Here is a 21,908-nt window from a genome sequence, read left to right on the forward strand (position 1 = left end):
ACTTTCTATGCATTCCTAGTTCAATCTTTCTATCTACATTTCTTTACAAAAGAGGGTAGCCTTGCTATCACAACCCTTGAAACTCATATAGAATCCAATCTTGCATTGCGTGGGATTGGATCTTGTGGGTTTCAACCCCTCTTTTGAATGTAAAGTCCCTCCTAAGTGAAAACCATCAACCCTAGTGACTCTCCCTTCTCTCTCCTCGGAGTTGGGGAGGGGAGAACGACTAGGGTTCGATTTTTCCGCTTTACATTTTGGTGAACCTGACGTGAACATCCTTTATGATTATTCATAGTTAGATCTGAAAATTGGATTCCTTGATTACATTTCCATGTTTGATCTTTTGCAAAATTTTAGAGGTTAATTGCATAAAAACCCTAAATTTTCTTTTTAAGTAATTAAACTTGTGAAATGTTTAAATGTTAATGCTTGTTTCAGATCTGCCCTTCTATTACAAATTATCAATTCATATTTGTGCTTTAATTTTGAAAATTAAGTGGTTAAGTGTCAAAACCCTAATTTTTGAAACCCTCTTGATTCAACCTTTGTCCGACAATTTCACTGATCAAAACATCTCCAAATCAGCTGTAACTTTGGGTTCCGCAATAAAATCACAATATCTTTCATCCCTGAAAATTTGGAAAAAAGTTGCGAGGACCGTGTGCACCCCGAGCGCCATCGTCCCCGACATTTTTTCCGAAATTTCGGGAGCGAGATCTTACTGTATTTTTCTGCTAAAATCCAGAATTTTGGCTGATTTTATCAATTTTAACACCTTCAAAATTACAGTCAAAGTTGGTCTAGTGATTGCTTGGATTGAGGCTTCTAATCATTCAAAAATTGTTGAAATTGAAATTTGTGTCAAAATTGTGTTTCTTACAGTCCTAAATCTGAAAAGTGTGTTATCATTCATTCGAAATTTCAGTGATTTATCCAAATTTTTGCAATTTGTGACTTTTGAAATTAAGTGCTTAATTACAACAACTTTGATTTCCACTTTCAAAATTGAATTTTGCGTGAAATTGAGTCAACTTTCAAATTTCAAAACTTGCATTGCTTTTGGTATTCCCTCTAAAATCATAAAATTCAAAATTTCAGTTTCCCTCTCTTTTTCAAAATTCAAATTTTGCATTTTTCGACAATCTTGGTAGGGTTCAATTTTGAGATTGCAACTTTAATTTGGCCTATCTACAGATCGTAAAATCACTCAATTTTTTCAGGTTAGCTGTAAAATCATCATAACTTTCATCCCTGCAAATTTCGAAAAAAGTTGCGAGGACCGTGTGCACCCCGAGCGCCACGGTCCCGGACATTTTTTCCGAAATTTCGGGAGATTGTCCTGATTGTATTTAACAGCTTAAATCTGGAAGATTGGCTGGTTTTACTGAAATTTGCTACCTCTAAAATTCAAAATCTTCTCTCTCTCTTTAGTGCATGAGTTTTACAACAATAAGCCCTACTTACACTATTCCCGTTAGACGAAGCCTTAGAATTAAGTCTTTCCAAGGTGTAATTACCGAGGAGATGGAACCTAATTTGAATGGTCTTTTTAACGAGGACATGGGTAATTCCTCTAATCCTCTTAATGATGAAGAAGCTCTCCATGAGGTTTCTGTAGAACAACTTTCAAAATTGGATAACCAATTTGACGATTTTCGACAATGGATGTCTCAAGAATACCCTGATAGTCAAGCTCTTCCTTTAATTGAGGGTCTAAAACGTATGCTTCAAAGTGATAAGAATGGAATTGATATTTTGCGTGGTATTGCACACATTGTGGATTCAAATGTGATGCCTATGAAAAGTTGTGCCGAAACCTTAGGTTATACACAACCTCCTACTCAAGACAATCATTCTATTCCTTTGACGACTCCTATTGCTAGTATACCTACTTTTACATCAAACATAATGACTACTTCAATACAAGACATTCCTCCTATGATCACTAGTCATGGGGGCAAACCTTCTTCTTCAATCAACCCTCTTCCTTCATTCAATCCGACTTCTTCATTCATTCCTTCAGTGAGTGTTCCTCTTATATCTCCACAAATGAACATGACACAAGGGGGCAATTCGTTTTCCATTCCTCCTTGTAGTGTTCCTCCTCTCCAATCATCTCCTATGACTAACTATCATAGTGTCCCACCACCTTACTCTCTACCTTCTTTCAATAACATAACACCTCCATCACAATCTAACACGTCTAATATGAACTCTTCGACTGAAGCGACCATTAACAATCTTGCACAAACTGTCTCTTCTTTACAGCAACAAATTACCTCTATGAATCAATCTAAGTTTAGTGTGCCCACATTTAATGTTGCGAGCCCACTTTCTCTTGACATTGTTCGAGCTATTCCCCCTAAGCATGTTGAAATTCCGCATTTGGAGCTTTATAATGGTAAGGGTGATCCTCTAACACATGTTAAGACCTTTCAAACAATATGTACTGATTTTGCTTATGACCAAAGGTTGCTTGCAAAACTGTTTACTAGAACATTAAGAGACAAAGCCCTACAATGGTATTGCTCGTTGCCTTCCTATTCTATTACTTCTTTCGAACAACTTGCAAATGCTTTCATTCAACAATTTCAAAACAATATAAGTCCTAAAGTTACTTTGATTGATTTAATGCATTGTAAACAAGGTGTTAAAGAAAAAGTGACTGATTTCATTGGTAGATATAAGCATTTGTATGCTCAAATTTCCTTTCCAGTGCCTGACAATGATATTCAAAGAATCTTTATTTCTAATTTACAAAAAGATATTCGAGACAAACTCCTGTTTTCTGAGTTTACTTCTTTCCAACAGTTGTGCGCAACTCTTCACAATTATCAACTGACTGTGAGTCAAATGGAACAATCACATCCTATGGCTCCGAGTGATAAGGGTGATAGTAGTCAACAACCATTTGGGAAGTTTAAACCGAACAGAGAGTCCATTAAATTCAATGAAAACATCATCAACAACAATGTGAATGCAGCATCAGGTGTGTCTCCTATTTCTAAGTTTTTCAGGAAAGAAAGAAAGTTTACTCCTTTGAATGAATCATTGCATAGTATTATGAATAAGTTATTGGAACAAAATGTGCTTACTCTTCCTCCTATAAGGCAAATTGATCCTGCAAAGATTAATTCACCCTATTTTGATAACAAATCTTTTTGTCAATTTCATCGTCAACCTGGGCATGATACTGAAAAATGTTTTGCTTTAAAGGGGAAAATTCAAGATTTGATTGATAATAATACTATCTCTGTTTCTGGAGTGAATGATAAAGGCAACACATCTGTAGCTCCTCCTAACCAAAATCTTCAGATTTTCACTGATCCATTGCCTTCTCATACCTCTAATGCGATTGATACTACTGATTCCTCTGTCTCACCTGATGATCTTGTGTCTATGACTCCGAATGTGATTAACTTTGTGGAGCAGCAGAAAATCCCTAAAGAACCTTCCATTACATTTGATTCCAGTGAAACTATCAGGGCACCTGATGGTCCTTTATATATAGTTGCAAAAGTCAAGAATACACCTTGTGGTAGAGTGCTTATTGATCCTTCTTGTACGGTTAATATCATTACTGAAGAATTCCTTTTTACTTTGCAATTGAATCAAGTGATCTATGACAAAACAGATGTGGTTGTGAAATTATTTGATGCATTTTCTTCTCCTGCAATTGGTTCTATTACATTACCTATCGAGGTCCATAACAAAACCCTTGATGTGGACTTTGCTATTATTCCATCTTCCGAACAATTTTGTGTGAAGCTTGGCTATCCTTGGCTATCTTCCATGAAAGCTATTGCTTCTCCTATTCACAAGTGTTTGAAATTTCCCCATAATGGTGAAGTTGTTACTGTCAATCATAGTCTCTTTAAACCAGCTGAAAGAACTTCTAGCGTTCCTATTGATTATTTTTGGCCTAAACAATTCCAATCCCTTCCTCCACGAAGTGATCATCTTTTCAAATCTTATCAAAAGTGGAAAAAAGATATGATCCTATCTCTAAGTGAACCTAGAACACCCAAACTTGACATTCCTATCATTCTTGAGAAGGAAGTTCTTCCTTTGAAAGATAAAACTAATGTCTTTCCTCAAGAAGATTCCCAACCCATTCCTATGGATGTGACTATGTCTATATCTAATAAACTTCCTAAGAGTAGACCTATACCTCCTCGTCATGATGGACTTGGTCTCCTTCCTAAACCAAATATTCCTCCCTTATATGGAGCAGTTCCTCCTCCTTCCTCTTATGGAGAGAAGAGACCTTCCTCTTCTCCTATTATTCAACCTAAGAGACCACAACCTAAACACCCAAGTGATAAGGATGAGAACATTCCTCCTCCTCAATCTTCTCAACTTCCTACTAAGACTAGACGAAATCATTCTGCACGTGAACGCCGGCGAAAGCGTCGTCTTAGAGCTCAAACTTTGCAATCCCCAAAAACACCTTCAACAAGCATTATTCCATTTTCTCCTCAGCCGACGATTGAGCCGAAATCTCCTAAACATAAGATGCATGATGGTTTTGATCCTGTGCGAGTTAAAGATCCTATTTTTATAAATCTCGATGATGATATAGATGAAAATGTTATTCATGATGAAAATATTACTCCTGTTCATTCTGATAGTGAATATGAACTTGTTGATATTGATAACCATTTATCTAATAAATTTTCTAAAGCACTTATCCTAGCTCCTAGACAAGAACAATGTGGCTCGGAACATGAACATAGCCCTTGTTTGGATCTTGTGATAGCTCCATCTGCTGTGTTGGATGTTCCTCCTCTAGCGTGTTTCCTGCCTTCCCGAAACATTGATCAGCAAGATCGGGGGGTAGATGACGTGCTAGACTAGTTTTATTAGCATAGCAGATTCTCTCCCCCTCTCTTTTGTTACTTCTTCTATATGTTATTCTCATTCTTCTATTTGTTGTCCTTAGTGTTGTCTACTTGAGGACGATGCAAAGCATTGAGATCTCTCGATCTCTCTCATGTTGACTCAAAAGACACATGTGTTCCCTTCTTCTAGGTGACCTTCCTTGATTGGGGAATGAAGAACAATTATGCATACATACATATGATATACATGAATTATCATACAGCATACTGACCCCGAGGAAAGCGAAGTCACCTTGTGCTTTGTGTTTTGTGTCTATTATCCTTGGGCTTATCTCACACTTGGGGGCTAAATCCTTGTGATAACGTGCTCCTTTCCCTTCTCATTCTTATATGTATCACTACCTTAAAGCAATCACCCCCGGTGAGGCGTGTGCGATCGCTTTAACGTAGGGGGGCATACATCCCGTTCATATCTTTTCAAGATACTTGAAAATTTCTTGGCAAATTTAGCCTTGCCTTGAAAATTTTTGATATCTTTCTTGCATGACTCATAGTGAGGGAACCTTACTACTGACAGTCATGGTTCTCCCTCGTGGTCTTCCCTTTTAATTTGTCAATCGAAGTCGTAAGATCCTTAGTCCACTGGGGGCTTGGTGTATCTTGCCTCCTTGACGTGGTGAAAGTTTTTCAATGTTGTTTCCTTGTACTTTACCAGAAGTATTGGCGTACGCTTATACTCCCGCTAAAGTGGGGGCTAAATGTAGCGTCCTAAAATTGCGACACTTGCAATTTCGACTGCATTTGGGTCTTCACGATGGCGACGCAACACGCAACCTGAATGGAGACCCTGAAACCTGATTATGACACTGAAAACTGCATTTTCTTGCACCCTGGCCTGAACCTCCTTTGCACCCCGCTGTCCCAGGAGGTGGGACCAGAGCGCCCAGTGCCCTGGTCCCTGGCCCTATTTTGGGCCCGGTTTCCTATGGGGCTTCGGGTCCTTTTGTTTGCAATTTGGAAAATAAACTTTCCTGGTCGGCCTAAGGTCGGGAAAATCAGTCTATTAACCCTAATTGGCAAGTATATAAACTACATTTGCCTCTCCCATTTGGGTAAGAAGGACATATGTGTACAAGCGTGGAAACTATACTCAAGCATTCAAGCATTCAAGCATTCCTTCAAGTAATTGATCATTTCAAGTCTCCATTTAAGGCTAAGTGTTGCATTCAAGACAAGGATTCAACCATTGAAGAGGAGATCACTTACAACACATTACATGCTACAACATACAACATACAACAAACAACAACATCTATACCTTCACATATAAGGATACAAACATCCTTACAACAAGGTATTAGTACTTGTTTTACATTACATTTACAGCATTTCTCATTTCTTGGTTAATTCCAAAACCGGGGTTTGACCTAAAGGAAAACCCCTCATCCCTAAACCCCCAATCGTCTTCGCTTTTCTGTGTGTAGGTTGCAGGTACGCGGCTGAAATTGAAGATCTGGAATCCTTGTGCAGAGACGAACAGGTCCCCCTTCGTTTCGCGGATTTTTCGGAGGACCATGGCGCCGGGCGCCATCGTCCTGACAACTTTTGCTCAAATTTGCAAGACAGCGCCGTATCGACATTTTACTACTAATTCCAGGTCCGCAGCTTCATCCTATATCCCTATCTCAGTTTATAAGCGAATCTTTGCCACTTTCTATGCATTCCTAGTTCAATCTTTCTATCTACATTTCTTTACAAAAGAGGGTAGCCTTGCTATCACAACCCTTGAAACTCATATAGAATCCAATCTTGCATTGCGTGGGATTGGATCTTGTGGGTTTCAACCCCTCTTTTGAATGTAAAGTCCCTCCTAAGTGAAAACCATCAACCCTAGTGACTCTCCCTTCTCTCTCCTCGGAGTTGGGGAGGGGAGAACGACTAGGGTTCGATTTTTCTGCTTTACAAGATGTTTAGAAATAGAGGCTGAGGAGACCACATCCTTATTCTCCCCCAGGGGTCCAAAATAGTTGATCTAAGCTAGGTCAGTTTCCTTATTTTCTGTATTTTTGACCTGCCAGACCTTTTTCTCCAGAGCCTTTCTACTTTCTACTACAGATTTGGCTTGCTTATTATCCCCTTTGGGCTTAAGGGGGCAATGTTTAGCCCAGTGACCTACTTTTTTATAGTGGAAGCAAGCAAAGGGGATGGATTCGCATTCAATCTGTTGTTTCCAAGTACCCAACTTAGACACAATATCTATCTGCTCGGGCATATCTGCATCGTGGGCGATCCCTACACAAAATCTGGCATGAGTGAGCCTCCTTCTTGAGGTTGTGACTGGATGAATTGAAAGGAGCTCCCCAAAAGAGCTTACTATACCCGAGAAAATACTTTCTGCCCAATATTCAAGAGGCAGACTTGGGAGCTTAACCCAAACTGGGACTTGCACCAGAAGAGATTCACTCATATTTAGATTCGGGTGCCATTTTTGGAGGACCAGAGCTGTCTTTCCAACCAACCAAGGACTACCATAGAGGATCCTTATTTTGTCTTCTTCACAAGAAAAGTCAAAGGTGAGAAGGCCTTTGGGCAGAGCTGAAATTTCAACATTGCCTTTCAAAGCCCATTTTCGTTTAACACAAGCCCTAGCAACCTCAATATTTGGGCGTGGTCCCATAAATTTACCCACCAGAGAGTTCTACATGCTACTTATGTTATGATCCAAAACCAAGTCAGGGATAGAGATGGCGAACTTACTACCATTTGGGTCCGATATATTCTTGACAGGAGGCAGGGAAGATTTCCCATATGGTCTAGTTCCAAAGAGGGTTGACCACTTTCTAATTTCTTTTACATTCTCCAAAACCGCTTCACGTGGGTTGGACCCCCCAACCGCATTTCTAGAACCCACATTATTCTCTGGCAGAGTACCGTCAGCTTGCAGAATATCCGGAGGCTTGTCCTTCTCCCCCATCTGGCCAGCTCCATCGATCTGGCCGCTTCCTCCATTGGAACCAGAGTTCCCACCTTGCAGAGAATTCAAAATTTGAATTCTATCATTGCCGCCTTCCCCTCCTCCACGCGAGCTCTCCATAGTAATTTTTTTTCAACCTTATCATATTAGCTCATTGTTGCCTTTAGCTAAGGGTTATATATTCTTAATTGATTTTGACCAAATATTGCATTGTGCTTTATCAAACATGACATTCCTTTAGAGTATCAGTAAACTGATGTTGATGATTACATATTGCTACATCTGAGATTTGAAACAAATAGACAAAATGATTTATAAAATGAATTCAATCTAGAATATTTGCAATTTAGAAAGTAGGCATGCATGAACGGATGGATAAGCATGAACTCAAATATATACTATATACATAGTATATATATATTCGTAGAATTTGTAACCAAAATGTAATGCTTTTCATCTCTGTCATATCATTTGAATAAGTACGAGTCAGTCCCTTTTGGAAGTCAAGTTTCGAGGGCTTGCTATATATTAATATGAAGGCATATTTTAACATTGGCCCTTCATAAATCTTATTTAAATATTATCATTGAAGAACAAATTTTAACTTAAATTTCAACATGAATAGGTTGATGGTTATGGCTTATCAAGGAATAGTTTAAAAACTCAAAATTATTCATCTTACTTTAGGCTCTCAAATAAGTTGCCACTTTCTAGATTCAACCACTTTATGATCAGATTCAATGTATTTTGTCATTAGCATCTTGATACTTTTTAAATTGGTTGAAAAATTTCATAAATTTAAATACAATTCTATTTCTCTCATCTTGTAGGCTAACAAATATTAGCTTCATTACAACATTGATGATATGTACTAGAATTAAAGGTGAGGAATGGGATGTAATGCCCTGCTAGGAAACCCCGAAGGGATTAAGCCATAACACAAGAATAGAGTGCAATAATTTTATTTTTTTTAAGTTAAACACACCATAATGATACAATGAGATATCAAAGTTCAGATTTCACAGCGGAAGACATCAACTAACACCTAAAGAGTTTCCCAACGTGATTACTTAATTACACATTTAACTTAACTCACACTAATAAATCCAATAAGCTGATTATCTTATAACGAGATAATTCTTAAACAAGGATAACTTCTTTCAGATAGATGAAAATATAGATCACAATATAAGGTTCATCCATTAAGATTTATCTATACCCTTCATTCAAACTTTCATTTAGAATTTAAGTCATGCATCTAATTTAACAACACACTTGAATTTTATCATAAAATAATGAGATATTTCCATGCATACTTAATTTCCTTAACAATAACTGAATATATTCCATTATCCTAAGCTACATTCTTTCATGTTCCAATTTACTGCATTCAAGAGAGGACTGCATACATGCATTGAAAAATTAATTTCATCTTATCCACTTATACATTCTATCAAAATGCCATTCATACATGCTAACACTAAACATGAAACATAAGAACAAAAGCATCACATAACACCAAGATGATCTCGGAGTTCACCCCTAAAGAGCTACATCTTTGGGTCTGCTCAACTGCAAGACCCCTCTGATAATTAAATAAGTTCATAATACATAAGGTTCTCATTATTTACAATCCTGCCATCAAGGCGAAACATAACCAATATACAAACGACCACATCGATCAATAAATACATAAACGATCCCTGAAAAGGAAAAGATCCAGCTGAACATAATCGAAGCTAATACAAGGGTCCACTGGAGCATTCACAAACTAAGTCATTGCAACCCAAGGTATAGCATGAAAAAAAAGTACTCACAAGGGCATAAGCAACAGGACGACTCCGCAAGAGTGCTCCTATCAAGACAATACAACAACACACTAGCGAACGTAGGGACAAGTGTCATCACACAACTTGGTATGGTTACCATGGCAGGTCTTCATAGGTTCCGACCCCATACACTGGGTTACCCTAGCAACCTAATCCGAGCCTCTGGCCCATCCAAGCCTCATGTGGACCCACACATCCTTTCGTGAAGACAAGGATGATGGTTTGCCATTTCAGGCCTTCTCACAGCATGTCGAGACTGTGTTAGCACTCATCCTATGTGTGAGGCACAATTATCTTAGTGAATCATTAACAACACTCTAATACTATTAGGTTATCACTTATTAGACTCACTTTCGATGGGTTACCCAATAGTTACTTTGGACGCGGTCCCCAATTGAAAGCCACTTTCCCATACGACACTAGACTATACTCAGACGAGCTCAAAAACCAAGGAATACACATGGTCAAGCAAACATAGTACAAAATGGAGGGAACAACCATTTGGTCAAACACGACTTCATATGAGGTACATTGACAGACGGTACTCTAACTAGAGACCTGACCAACTATGGTCAATCACAAATCATCATTCGACACCCGCATAAAGGAAATGACCAATTACGACACCACCACAAAGCAACAGTCAAACTCGAGACCGAGGACTGAAACATGTACCCCAAATCACTCCATACGATAGGGTCTTATCAAACAAAGCACGACTTGCCATTACTTAAGCAAAAGCGAATACAAAAATTAAACTTGCATAGGCAACAATTGTAAATACAATCTTTTCCCATATTGATTTAAACATTAAATGTCGATCAAGTTTTCTAAAAGATCTAAGTTAGATTGCAGTTACCCACCTTATCCAGGTCCAATTCGATCTTGGTTTTCTAACTCCCCAAGGTTCATTTGCATCGAACATACATAAATGCGTCATTATGAGTTATTAAACCCAATTCACATAAATAAAATTAAATAAACTTTAACCAACTAAATATGATATTTATTCTTCAAATAAAACATCATTCCCATACTGACTCAAAAATAATCTCTCCAATTTCGTCTTTTCCAAGCCCAGTTACACTATACGGATCAAGGAAACATAAACATATAAGGAATCCAAATAAAGATAGTCCATTCCTAACTTAACAATTATTTCCTTACGCATATAGAAAAATGCCAAAATTAACTATTAATTAATATATGTATTTATTAATCCACGATTAATAAAATATAACAAATTAATAATTAATAACACTATTAACAAATCAAGTAATTAATTAGAAAAATATGCATTAATTAATAAAATGGAATTGAATATTAATTAATGTATATTTACCCTTATACAAATAGTTAATAACAATTTAATCACAAATTATTAATTAATGACCAAAATTTCTTCATAATTAATACTTTATTTAAAATTTGCAATTATAATAATATTAGATTAATATATATATATATATATATATATATATTTTGATAAATAAAAAAATATATTAAAAAAACAATTTTAAAACATAATAAAAAAAAGGGGGGTTGGGCGGTTGTGCCCTAGCCGCGGGCGGCACCACCGCGGTGGACGCAGGACCTTGGGCCACCGCGGGGGTCGCAACTCCCTGCAGCCACCACGGGGGTCACAGCTAGCTGCGGCCGCCGCCGGTCGCAGGCCCTCCGCCGGCTGCGAGCCGAGAGGGGAGGAGGCACGGGTGGAGCCTCAGCTCCCCGCCCTCCAACCCCAAATGAATTTTTTTATTTTTTTTTAAAACAATTTCGATTAATAATAAAATCAATTTTCTTTTTTTTTTGATAATATATTTTGTTTTATATTTTTCTTCCTTTTTTTAAAAAAAAACAACAAACCCCCATTTTTGTTTAAAACAGTCTCATTTTGAGACTTAAAATAAAAATTTCCAGAATATATAAGGTTTTCAAAAATAGAAGAATTTGTTGAAAAACCTTCCAAAATAAACAATTTTGGACAAAAAGGAGCTCATATCTCATGCAAGAATTCAAGCAATAAGCCAAACTCTGACTAATTTCACTATAATTCTTAATCTTGAGCAATCAATGGAGAATTTACATGAAGAACATTCAAGCCCAATTTTATTTTTTTTATAAAACAATTAACCAAATTGGTAAACAAATTCCTACCTCAACAAGCATTCCTGGAGAAGATCTGACAGAGAGCCCCAGCCTGCAGCTCAAGAAATCCTTCTCCTTCTAAAACCCCCAAATTTTTCATCCAAAAATATTTTTCCCAAAAAAATCCATCTCTCATATTTTTCAAAAATCTAGGTTAAATGGGAAAGGTTTGACCAAAAATTTATTTTTGGAATTAAAACATTTTATTTAAAATAATTCTCCAAAAATAATTCTTTTCCAACTATATCAATATATTAACTTGCTTTTCAATCTAAAAATTGATTTTCTCAATAAACTGAAATTAGCCTTTCTATTTCAAAAATGCCAACAAGATTAAATTAATTCTATTGCGATTAAATTTGAATCTTTCTTTTCATAAGCATAAACATAATACATTTAATATTTAAAATTAACCATTTACTTGAACTTGCTACCAAACTGACTCGAGCAATTCAAATAGCGATTAATCACATGAAAAGGGAGCCTATTTAATTTAGTCCCCCAATAAACTAATGCGTAAACACACATTAAATCAATTAAAGATTAAGGATCAATTACTCAATTTAACCACACACACCAAACACGCAAACCAAGAAAGTCAATCAGACAGACGACCCGCAAACCCAACCAAAGGGAATACCGACGACGACTGACGACGCTCGCTTTGAGCACGACTATGGTCAAACGAGGGTCTTACGACCACTTAATCCAAAATCTAAGAACCAAAGAGGTATACTCAAACCTGCAAATTAGGAGGAGACGAACCTCGCACTCATGCGGTACTATACCTGAAATCTCCTGCAACCAAGAGTCATACATGCATACATATATAAACTTAATGAAAGCGTTAGCCAAAGATAATAACACAAAATAAGAGAATTAATAACTTGCATATGAATTGGTGTGAAAACCACATTAACAGGTATGCACTAAATCAAAACATCTGACTATAACATTATATTGTGATAAGCTAACCAAGGTCAAACCAAGATTAGAAATTGATTAGGGCAGGGGTACTACATGGGATCTCTGCATTGAGCCAAGGATTTTAGAGCTCTTCATGTTATAGATGTATTTCAAATTTTAAGAATTTTTTAGAGGCCTGCATCTCATATTACAATATTTGAACTCCATTCCTCTGATTATGATCTATATTAAGATTTGTTTATGTATGATGAACATTACACAGTTTTTCTATACTATTGCAAATCTTCAGTAAGATTGCAGATAGAAACAACTAAGCATTGCTCTATAATTATTATTTATATTATTTCATTTAAAATATGCATATGTACTTTTCATTAGATTCTACTATTTTTATTAACTGATTCTACCCTACAAATTGTAAAAGAATCACAAAACATATAATTCCATACATATCTATTTCACTCAAAATAACAAAATCTAAAAGATTATATTTCCCTAATTTGCAAGACAAATTAAGAAATCCAGTGATCAAGCCCTAAACAAGGTCTCACTTTCACCTAAAACTTATACCACTCTAGGATTTCAACATTTTGTAAGCACAATATTTTTGTATTTGCTCAACATGTCTGGTTACTATAATATACAACTTAGTCTAATCCTTATTTTACTCATGTTGTGCTTCTTCTCCATAAGTTGGCTGTACAAGTCAATAAGGACCTAAGGACCTAGATTATATGAAAGTATTAATTCGTGTGATATAATTTTGTCTATTGACATTTTTGACTCTTCATGTTTAGTCCTTCAATATATTGTCATTTTACTTTACCTTTTACTATGTTGTAGACACTGGAACACTTCCATGTCTTCTCCCACTTCTTGCTTATGATAACAAAAGCTTCATTATAAAGGAGGCATATTGTATAATCTTCAACATTACAACACAAAACCCCAATCAGATTTAGATAGTTTTTTATTTTGATTTTTTAAAGGATAGGTTCTACTCTAAAATGAAACTTGCATTTCTAGACTCTTTTCGTTTCTGAATTTTAGCTTTGCCAATTATTCCACACCTTTTCTGAATTGATTAGCATACTTCCCAATTAGATTAAATGCATATTGTCACAAGCATTTTAACATTTTTTTATTTGGTTGGTATACTTCATAAATTTAGATACGATTGTACTAAAACTAAAGCTAAAGAATGGAATCTCTGCTTCAAGCCAAGGATTTTAGAGATCTTCATTTTTACATGTATTTCAAATTTTTAGTATTCTTACTATAGGATTTTAACATTTTGTAAGCACAATCTTTTTGAATTTGCTCAACATATCTGGAAACTGTTAAATACAACTTATTCTAATCAGGTTACTTTATTTATGTTGTGCTTCTTCTCCATAATTTAGTTGTACAAGTCAATAAGGACTTACATAATATGTAATATAGCACTAAACCACAATCAAATTCGGGTGAGTTTTTTTTTCGTGGATTTATAAAGGATAGGTACTACTCTAAAATGAAATTGGCATTTTATTCATGTTTCTTTGTCAACCTATTTGGATCATTTCAACTACCCATGTCCTCTGACTTCACCATGTTTTCCAAGTTGTTATTGATAAGCGCTTGATTCCTCCACTACTATGGATGACAAAAAATGCAAACTTTGAGACAAAGATAGAGGCAACTTTAACTACTACTATTGTCACTGTTCTTGTGTTCTATGATTTCTAGAAGTCTGTCTGGTTGCTTTGTTCTTCCCAACAATCCTCAAATTCTTAAATTCATGTTTTAGCCTAAAAAAATAAAAATGTACAAAGTAGCAACATCATAATTACATTGGGCTTCTTCAACAAGCCTCAAATTTAATCATAGTTTCAAAGATGCCGCAAAACAATAGTGTTCTCAGTAGTTGAAATACATTTTATGCTAATCATGTTGAGAAAAAAACTGACATGAAAATTACATCAAAATTTGAAGGTATTTATTTTTCAAAATTCTAATTTTGATGTTACTACTCATGTTACTTAAATGTTCATTTGTCAGTACTCAAATCTCATACATCTTCATTTGATTAAAATTGTGACATAGTATAATCTTTATTCTTAAAGGCAATGCTAACATTATGAAATTTCAAGATACATTATTTTAATTTCTTGTGAATGATGCATTTTAATTATTGAAAGACATGGAACATAATTCATATTCATCTTTCTCAAAAAGAAAGTCTATTTTGAAATGCATAAAAAGGCAAACCTTACATCTTGTACCCTTGATTATGTGTACATCATATGGAAAAGTGTATATACCTTCTTACCCACCTTCTTACTCACCTTGTTATATGTCCTCAATCATTATTCCACTCCTCCCTTGTGGAGACTATAAATGGCTGCATAATATGTTTAAATGTGTAAGTTCAATATTTTGGTAGCTTTTTTATCATTAATACACTCAACTTCTTCAACAAGCCTCAAATTTAATCATAGTTTCAAAGATGTTGCAAAACAATAGTGTTCTTAGTAGTTGAAATACATTTTATGCTAATCATGCTGAGAAAATTACTAACATCAAAATTACATCAAAATTTGAAGGTATTTATTTTTCAGAGTTCTAATTTTGATGTTACTCCTTATGTTACTTAAATGTTCATTTGTCAGTACTCAAATCTCATACATCTTCATTTGATTAAAATTGTGGCATCATATAATCTTTATTCTTAAAGGCAATGCCAACATTATGAAATTTCAAGATACATTATTTTAATTTCTTGTGAATGATGCATTTTAATTATTGAAAGACATGGAACATAATTCATATTCATCTTTCTCAAGAAGAAAGTCATATTTTGAAATGCATATAAAGGTAAACCTTACGTCTTGTACCCTTGATTATGTGTACATCATATGGAAAAGTGTATATACCTTCTTACCCACCTTCTTACTCACCTTGTTACATGTCCTTTATCAATATTCCACTCTTCCCTTGTGGAGATTATAAATGGCTGCATAGTATGTTTAAATGCGTAAGTTCAATATTTTGGTAGTTTTTTATCATTAACGAATTTTCTATGTACTAGTGAGGGTTGCATTAATTTTATTATCTTTGAAATTTATTTAATTATCTTTGTCTTAGACTAGCTTAGCCATAAAATTTGTGTCTCTTTATCTTGTGAATCTTATGGTTGTATTGCATTTATTATTGAAACTAATCTCATTTTTTTAATCATATTTTTAGAATTTAGAATTATTTTATTTGAGAATAATTTCAATGTTGTGGTGACTATGCTTGAATTAATAAGTTGTTAGTCTTGTGTTATACAATATTTTTTCTTTACTATATCTAAACTAGACCTTTGGTACATTTCTCCCTTAACACTTGCTGAAGGTTTTGCAAATGGGGTTGCAAGCTAAGTGAGTTTATCCTTGGAGGGAACTCCGTGGTTAAGCACACTTGAGTTGGAGTACTATTGAAATAGGTGACCTCCGAGAAAGACCCAATGCGACCATTCATTCTCATGAGAGATGGTTCTTCTCAACCACTACTCATGAAACATGGATCAATGAGTTTGACTCAAAAACTACACATTGAACCCTGATAGCAATATCACCTTTAACTTGCTGTGAAAAATACCTCCTACTTATCAATTGATAACTCTATAATGAATAGTTAATAAAACACAATAATTAGATTTAAGAAAGCTCCTTGAACCCTCATAACAATATTGTATTTGACTTCCTGTTAAAAATACCTCCACTTATCAAACTTTCATATAGCCTGCTGGGCAAAAATAGGCAATTTCCGTGCTTGACCCGAAGTGCAGCAGAGCAGCGAAAATGAAGAAGAGGGTAATTGCAGTGTTGTTGTTGGTCGCGGCGGCAGTGGCGGTGGCGTTAGCGGAGGGCGAGGGCGATGGCGATCTGGTGGCAGAGCTAGTGAAAATGCAGGAACAGTCAGCGGGGGGCGTAATCCATCTGGATGATGCGTCGTTGCAGCGCTATGCGGCGAGGGCGAAATCTCGATCGTACTCGCTGTTCATCTTCTTCGACGCAGTGCAGATGAGGGACAATGCGGAGTTGCGGTTGCAGGACATGCGTGCTGAGTTCCAACTGATGGCCTCCTCCTTCATCCAGAGCAACCCTGGTCTCACAAAGCTCTTTTTCTGCGACCTCGAATTCAAGGAATCGCAGGCGAGCTTCGTTCTCATGGGCGTCAATTCGCTGCCTCATATCCGTCTTGTGGGTCCGGGCAACGCTAATCTGAAGGACTCTCCCGCGATGGACATGTCGAGAGGGGGCACGGCCGAGAGCATGGCTGCCTTTGTGGAAGGGCAGACTGGCTTGCGTGTTGGGGAGATCGAACGCCCCTCTCCTGTTTCCAAAAAGCAGCTTCTTTTTGTGGGTGGTGTTGTGCTGGTGGCCGCCCCCTATGTGGTCAAGAGGCTTCTCACGCAACAAACCCCTTTTCACGACCCTAAGCTTTGGCTCGCCTTCTCCATTTTCGTCTATTTTTTCAGCGTATCTGGAGCTATGTATAACATTATTCGAAAGATGCCGCTGTTTATGGCAGACAGGAATGATCCCTCCAAATTGGTCTTCTTTTACCAGGGATCGGGCATGCAGCTGGGTGCCGAGGGTTTTGCCGTGGGGTTTTTGTACACCGTGGTGGGCTTGGTTTTGGCTTTCGTCACTCATTTTCTGGTTTATGTGAGGAGTCAGAACATGCAACGCTTGCTCATGTTGCTGGCCATGGCGCTCTCCTACTGGGCTGTCAAACGGGTCATTTCTCTCGACAATTGGAAGACAGGTTATGCCATTCATGGATTTTGGCCCTCTGCCTAATTTATCATCTCCCGTTTTTGGGTTTTTTTCCTTCACCTAGGATCTATGCTAGATCTTTGATGTTTCTTACAGAATTTTCGATTGTGTCGATGCCATGAATTTAAATGTTCTTTTTCCTTAAAAATACTTCATACTTAGAATTTGACGACTTTTAGCATAATTAAAACTGTTCTTGCCTGAAATGCTAAGCAGTTTTCCTAAACAATAAGTTAATGGACTGCTTTATTTTCTTAGTCTCAGGTGGTTCGAGTTAGTTTTTAATTATTGGATATCTTATTCTAAAGTAGGGAGCAGATATAGTTTAGGATCTCAAAATTTAGCTGAATGTGGACAAGGGGTGGTAATTTCAGGCCCGCTGCTTAATAGAAATTTGTCACAAACTGCATCTTTTGATGTCTTCTTTTCTTTTAGTTTATTTTTTTCGAAATGTAATAATTACAAATATATTATACTAGAAGAGTTACAGGAAGAGTGTTGTCTAATGTAGAGACTTGAGGATCAAGAACCATGGAGAGACAGGTTTCATGCAATGAGGAAAACAATGATTGATTACAATTTTATTTTAAAAAGTTGGGGTCCCTAAATTTTTTGCTATTAGAAAGGCCCGCTGCTTAATAGAAATTTGTCACAAACTGCATCTTTTGATGTCTTCTTTTCTTTTAGTTTATTTTTTTCGAAATGTAATAATTACAAATATATTATACTAGAAGAGTTACAGGAAGAGTGTTGTCTAATGTAGAGACTTGAGGATCAAGAACCATGGAGAGACAGGTTTCATGCAATGAGGAAAACAATGATTGATTACAATTTTATTTTAAAAAGTTGGAGTCCCTAAATTTTTTGCTATTAGACTTTTAGCAGTTGTTTGTGTCCTGAGGTTAGAAATTTCCCCTACTAACTTTAAAGTTGTTTATTCCATTTGATGTCATTTGAGATTTTCACGATTGGATTTTGGGGTAAATTTTTCAAGAAAAGTTTTCCTTTTTGGTATTGCAGTTTGTAAGCAAATCATTGACCACCAATTACTTTAAAAATTCAACGAATTTTTTTTATCATTAGCTGCATCGGTAACTTTTTTTTTGTACTTAATGATTGTAAAAGACTGCCAAATTTTCTCAACAGCGCCCATTGAGAAACGTCAAGGGAAAAAAATCATTCATTGAACCATTGACCCAAAAAAATCTCTCTAAAATTTCAACAGTACCTAGTACAAAAATTAACTAAAGCGTCTACTTGGGGTCCTCCTATAACTTGATTATTTACATATAACGATATATATTAACATGCTAGGCAAGACAAACGCAATCGTAATCCAATTCAAAATGATCTGAATGTTAAAGTGTTGACATCTTTCCTCTATCTGGATTGAGCTCAAATTTAACAGCTCCAAATATTTTTTATTTTTTTTAGAGCGTAGCATTATTCCAACCTATGAGGTGTGATGCAATCTTATTTTAATTTTGAATCTCCAAACTCTCATTTTGATTCTCAGTCATGAACCTGTTCAATACATATAACGTGTCCTTTGTTTTAGACAGTGGATGGGTTTGAATGAAAAACAGATCATGTAGCCTAATTCACCATTCTACATAACACTTTCTTCACCTATTAGAATCATTGGAACATAATAAATCAATAAAATAGATGTCCACTGCTGCCCATTGGCCTGACAGTAAAAAGAGTTTTAAAGAAAAAAGTTAAGAAATTCAAATCTTAAGCAGTAGTAGGATGGATGCTCTTAGGTCCTTGCTTATTGTTTGCTCTCTCTACTATATACGTTTTCATCAACAAGATGACTTTCTACAATAGCAACGATAAACAGATTTAAACCTCTCTCTAGGTTATTTGCTATTGCTGGTTAAAGGCAGCCGCAAGCCTCTTTAAGATTCCACGAAATTAAATTGATTCAAATGCATAAAGTTAGGAAAAGAAAAAGGTTATCTGCTGCATTTTCCAGTATTGTACCCCCATCAACTATGTAATTGTATCCTAAAAATTGTGAGTCCATTTAAACCGATATTGCTTTGCATTTACTGTCCACTTGGATTCCATGTTGAAGCACAATGACAGGTAAGTACAGAATTTCATATCTTGCTGAATTCACTTTTGGAACCACCTTATGCTTCCTCTATGCCTCAGTGTCGACAATATCAGCAAGGAAGACTTCTAACCAGTGATCCATGGGATGATACCCTGTGAGTTCAGCCGTTTTTGGGACAGGGACATCCCTGGGATGTGAGAACTCCAGGGAAACGCTCCATGTCATTCTACCACCACTGTCTGTTAGGGGACGTTTCTAGGATGTTCCCCTGTTTTGGGAACTGTAAGCAGACACTGAGACGTCCGTGGGACTTTCTGGACTTGTCGGTGTCCCTCAAATGCACCAGAAACTCGTAGCCATCCAATGAGTAAAACAGCTGGAAAAAATTGATTTTTTCAAAGAAAATCAGGTATTTTTTAATATTCAGGCCACTGACCCTAGCCTTATTGGCTTATGGACCCTACCCAAATCCTAAGTACTCACAAAAAGCAATAAATATTAAATTAAGATCCCAAACCTCATTCTAAATCTAGTCCATTGGTCACTCTGCCCCCGAGATCCATCCCCGCATCTTCCCATCCCGAGACTCCGTGAAACATAGGTTCTAACACCATTTCCAATGCTTGCCACCATAAAAATATCATGGGCCATACAGAAACATTCTTTTTATATCCTTTCTGTCAACACATTTTATCAAAAATTCTTTACTTTGTGCAAGAAGCGTACTACAGGAAAAACCGCACCCTCTAAGTCAAATCGACCTATTTCTTAAGGGTCAGTGATGGCAATGATACTTCATGCTCTGTCCTGTTTCTTGAAGTCTAGATAGGTGGATTTGAATGTCATCTTCTGTCATTTAAGATCTCGAGGCAGCTTTAAAAAGCTAAAAGAATATGATGTAACCTCTTACCAGGATTTCCCTATGCCTCAGTATTCTGACTCCTGAGGTTGCTAGGCAGGCTTAGGTACATTGTCCACCTCTTTTGCCCTGATGGAAGAAAAGGATTTGCATGCAGTCTGGTTCGCTAAATGCCCAAGGGTAGGACAAGCCATACCCCAAGAATCATTCTGTGTGTATACAACTCACAGATCATAAACTATACGTTAATTATATATTTGCTCCTGATGATGACTTGTAATGTCCTCTAGATTCATTTGGTTCGTAGGACCTATTTGAATGTATAGATAAAATTAATTCGAATCATCCAGTCTTGTGGTGGGTTTATGTAACAAGGTTGTATTTTTGTTCACTTGTTTCTCTGAGCATTTAGTTTTTAGAGCAAAATCTCCAAACCTTGTTTAATTATCTTGGTTTAGAATTTCATGAACTTGGCTATTGCTGCAATCATCTATTTAGTAATCTCTAAAATGGACACTTACGTATCTTACAAATTCATTCATCTCGTGGTGATTTTAGGAGTGTCCGTCCATCCATTAGCTTCAGTATGTAATTTGTTTCTAGTTTTATAGCTACTGCTTTGTTTTTTAAAACTTACGACATGGATACTAAGGATTCTTGGGATTGGGATTGATGATGTTTTTATGGTAACATAATTGTTGTGGATTGCAACTTAATTTTGACTGGTTGGTATTGAATCTCACTCTAAATAATTTAAAATTGATTTGTTGCATATAAGTGAGTGTAGGAATTGTGTTGATGATAGGGAAGGATAAAAGATACCTTTAAAAACTATTTACCCCAGGGAAATGACCTCTATTTTTTAAACCCTGCCCCCCACCATAAGTGTTTTGGAGATGTGGGGACAGGTGGGAAACGCCCTCCCCCACTGTTCCCTCCTATTAGAAATAATAGGAAATGTCCCTGGTATGGCACAAAAAAGAAGGAAATGCTAGGGGATGGCCAGCCATCTATACGATGTCCTGGGGATGCCTAGATGTCTTTGGCAGTTTAGAAATTGCCTATATTCAGTCCTGATTGCTTAGATGTCTTTGGCAGTTTAGAAATTGCCTATATTCAGTCCTGATTGCTTAGATGTCTTTGGCAGTTTAGAAATTGCCTAGATGTCTTTGGCAGTTTAGAAATTGCATATATTCAGTTCTGATTGCTTTATATATCCTGAACCTGAACGTGCAGTTTATACTCTTGATGGCCCTGAACAAAGCCACTTTTATATTATTCGCCGTTAAACAAAGAGCAAGTTGCTTCGAAGTTGGCTGCAAGGAAATGAGATCAACACTATGGAGGGTAATTCACTTTAAAAGCAAGAGTGGAGCTGCTATTAGTGCACTTGTTTTTTTTAAGTTTCAGCCTTTCCTTATGCAAATTCTGATGCAGTTATATCTCAAGACAGG

General features: G+C 36.4%; 1 protein-coding gene across 1 annotated transcript; it reads left to right on the top strand.

Moving 5' to 3' along the window:
* The first annotated feature begins 16,441 nt into the window (after nt 1-16,441).
* Nucleotides 16,442-17,939, top strand: LOC131066308 (probable dolichyl-diphosphooligosaccharide--protein glycosyltransferase subunit 3B). The gene has a single exon (XM_058001037.2). The coding sequence runs from the start codon at nt 16,550-16,552 to the stop codon at nt 17,552-17,554; it is 1,005 nt and encodes a 334-aa protein (XP_057857020.1). The 5' UTR covers nt 16,442-16,549; the 3' UTR covers nt 17,555-17,939.
* Nucleotides 17,940-21,908: the final 3,969 nt, after the last annotated feature.

The sequence above is a fragment of the Cryptomeria japonica genome, chromosome 8 (assembly GCF_030272615.1).
Source record: "Cryptomeria japonica chromosome 8, Sugi_1.0, whole genome shotgun sequence".
Taxonomy (NCBI): domain Eukaryota; kingdom Viridiplantae; phylum Streptophyta; class Pinopsida; order Cupressales; family Cupressaceae; genus Cryptomeria; species Cryptomeria japonica.

What these genes read in the sequence shown, in the direction of transcription:
- LOC131066308 (XM_058001037.2), top strand. Translation starts at nt 16,550, where the DNA reads ATGAAGAAGAGGGTAATTGCAGTGTTGTTGTTGGTCGCGGCGGCAGTG.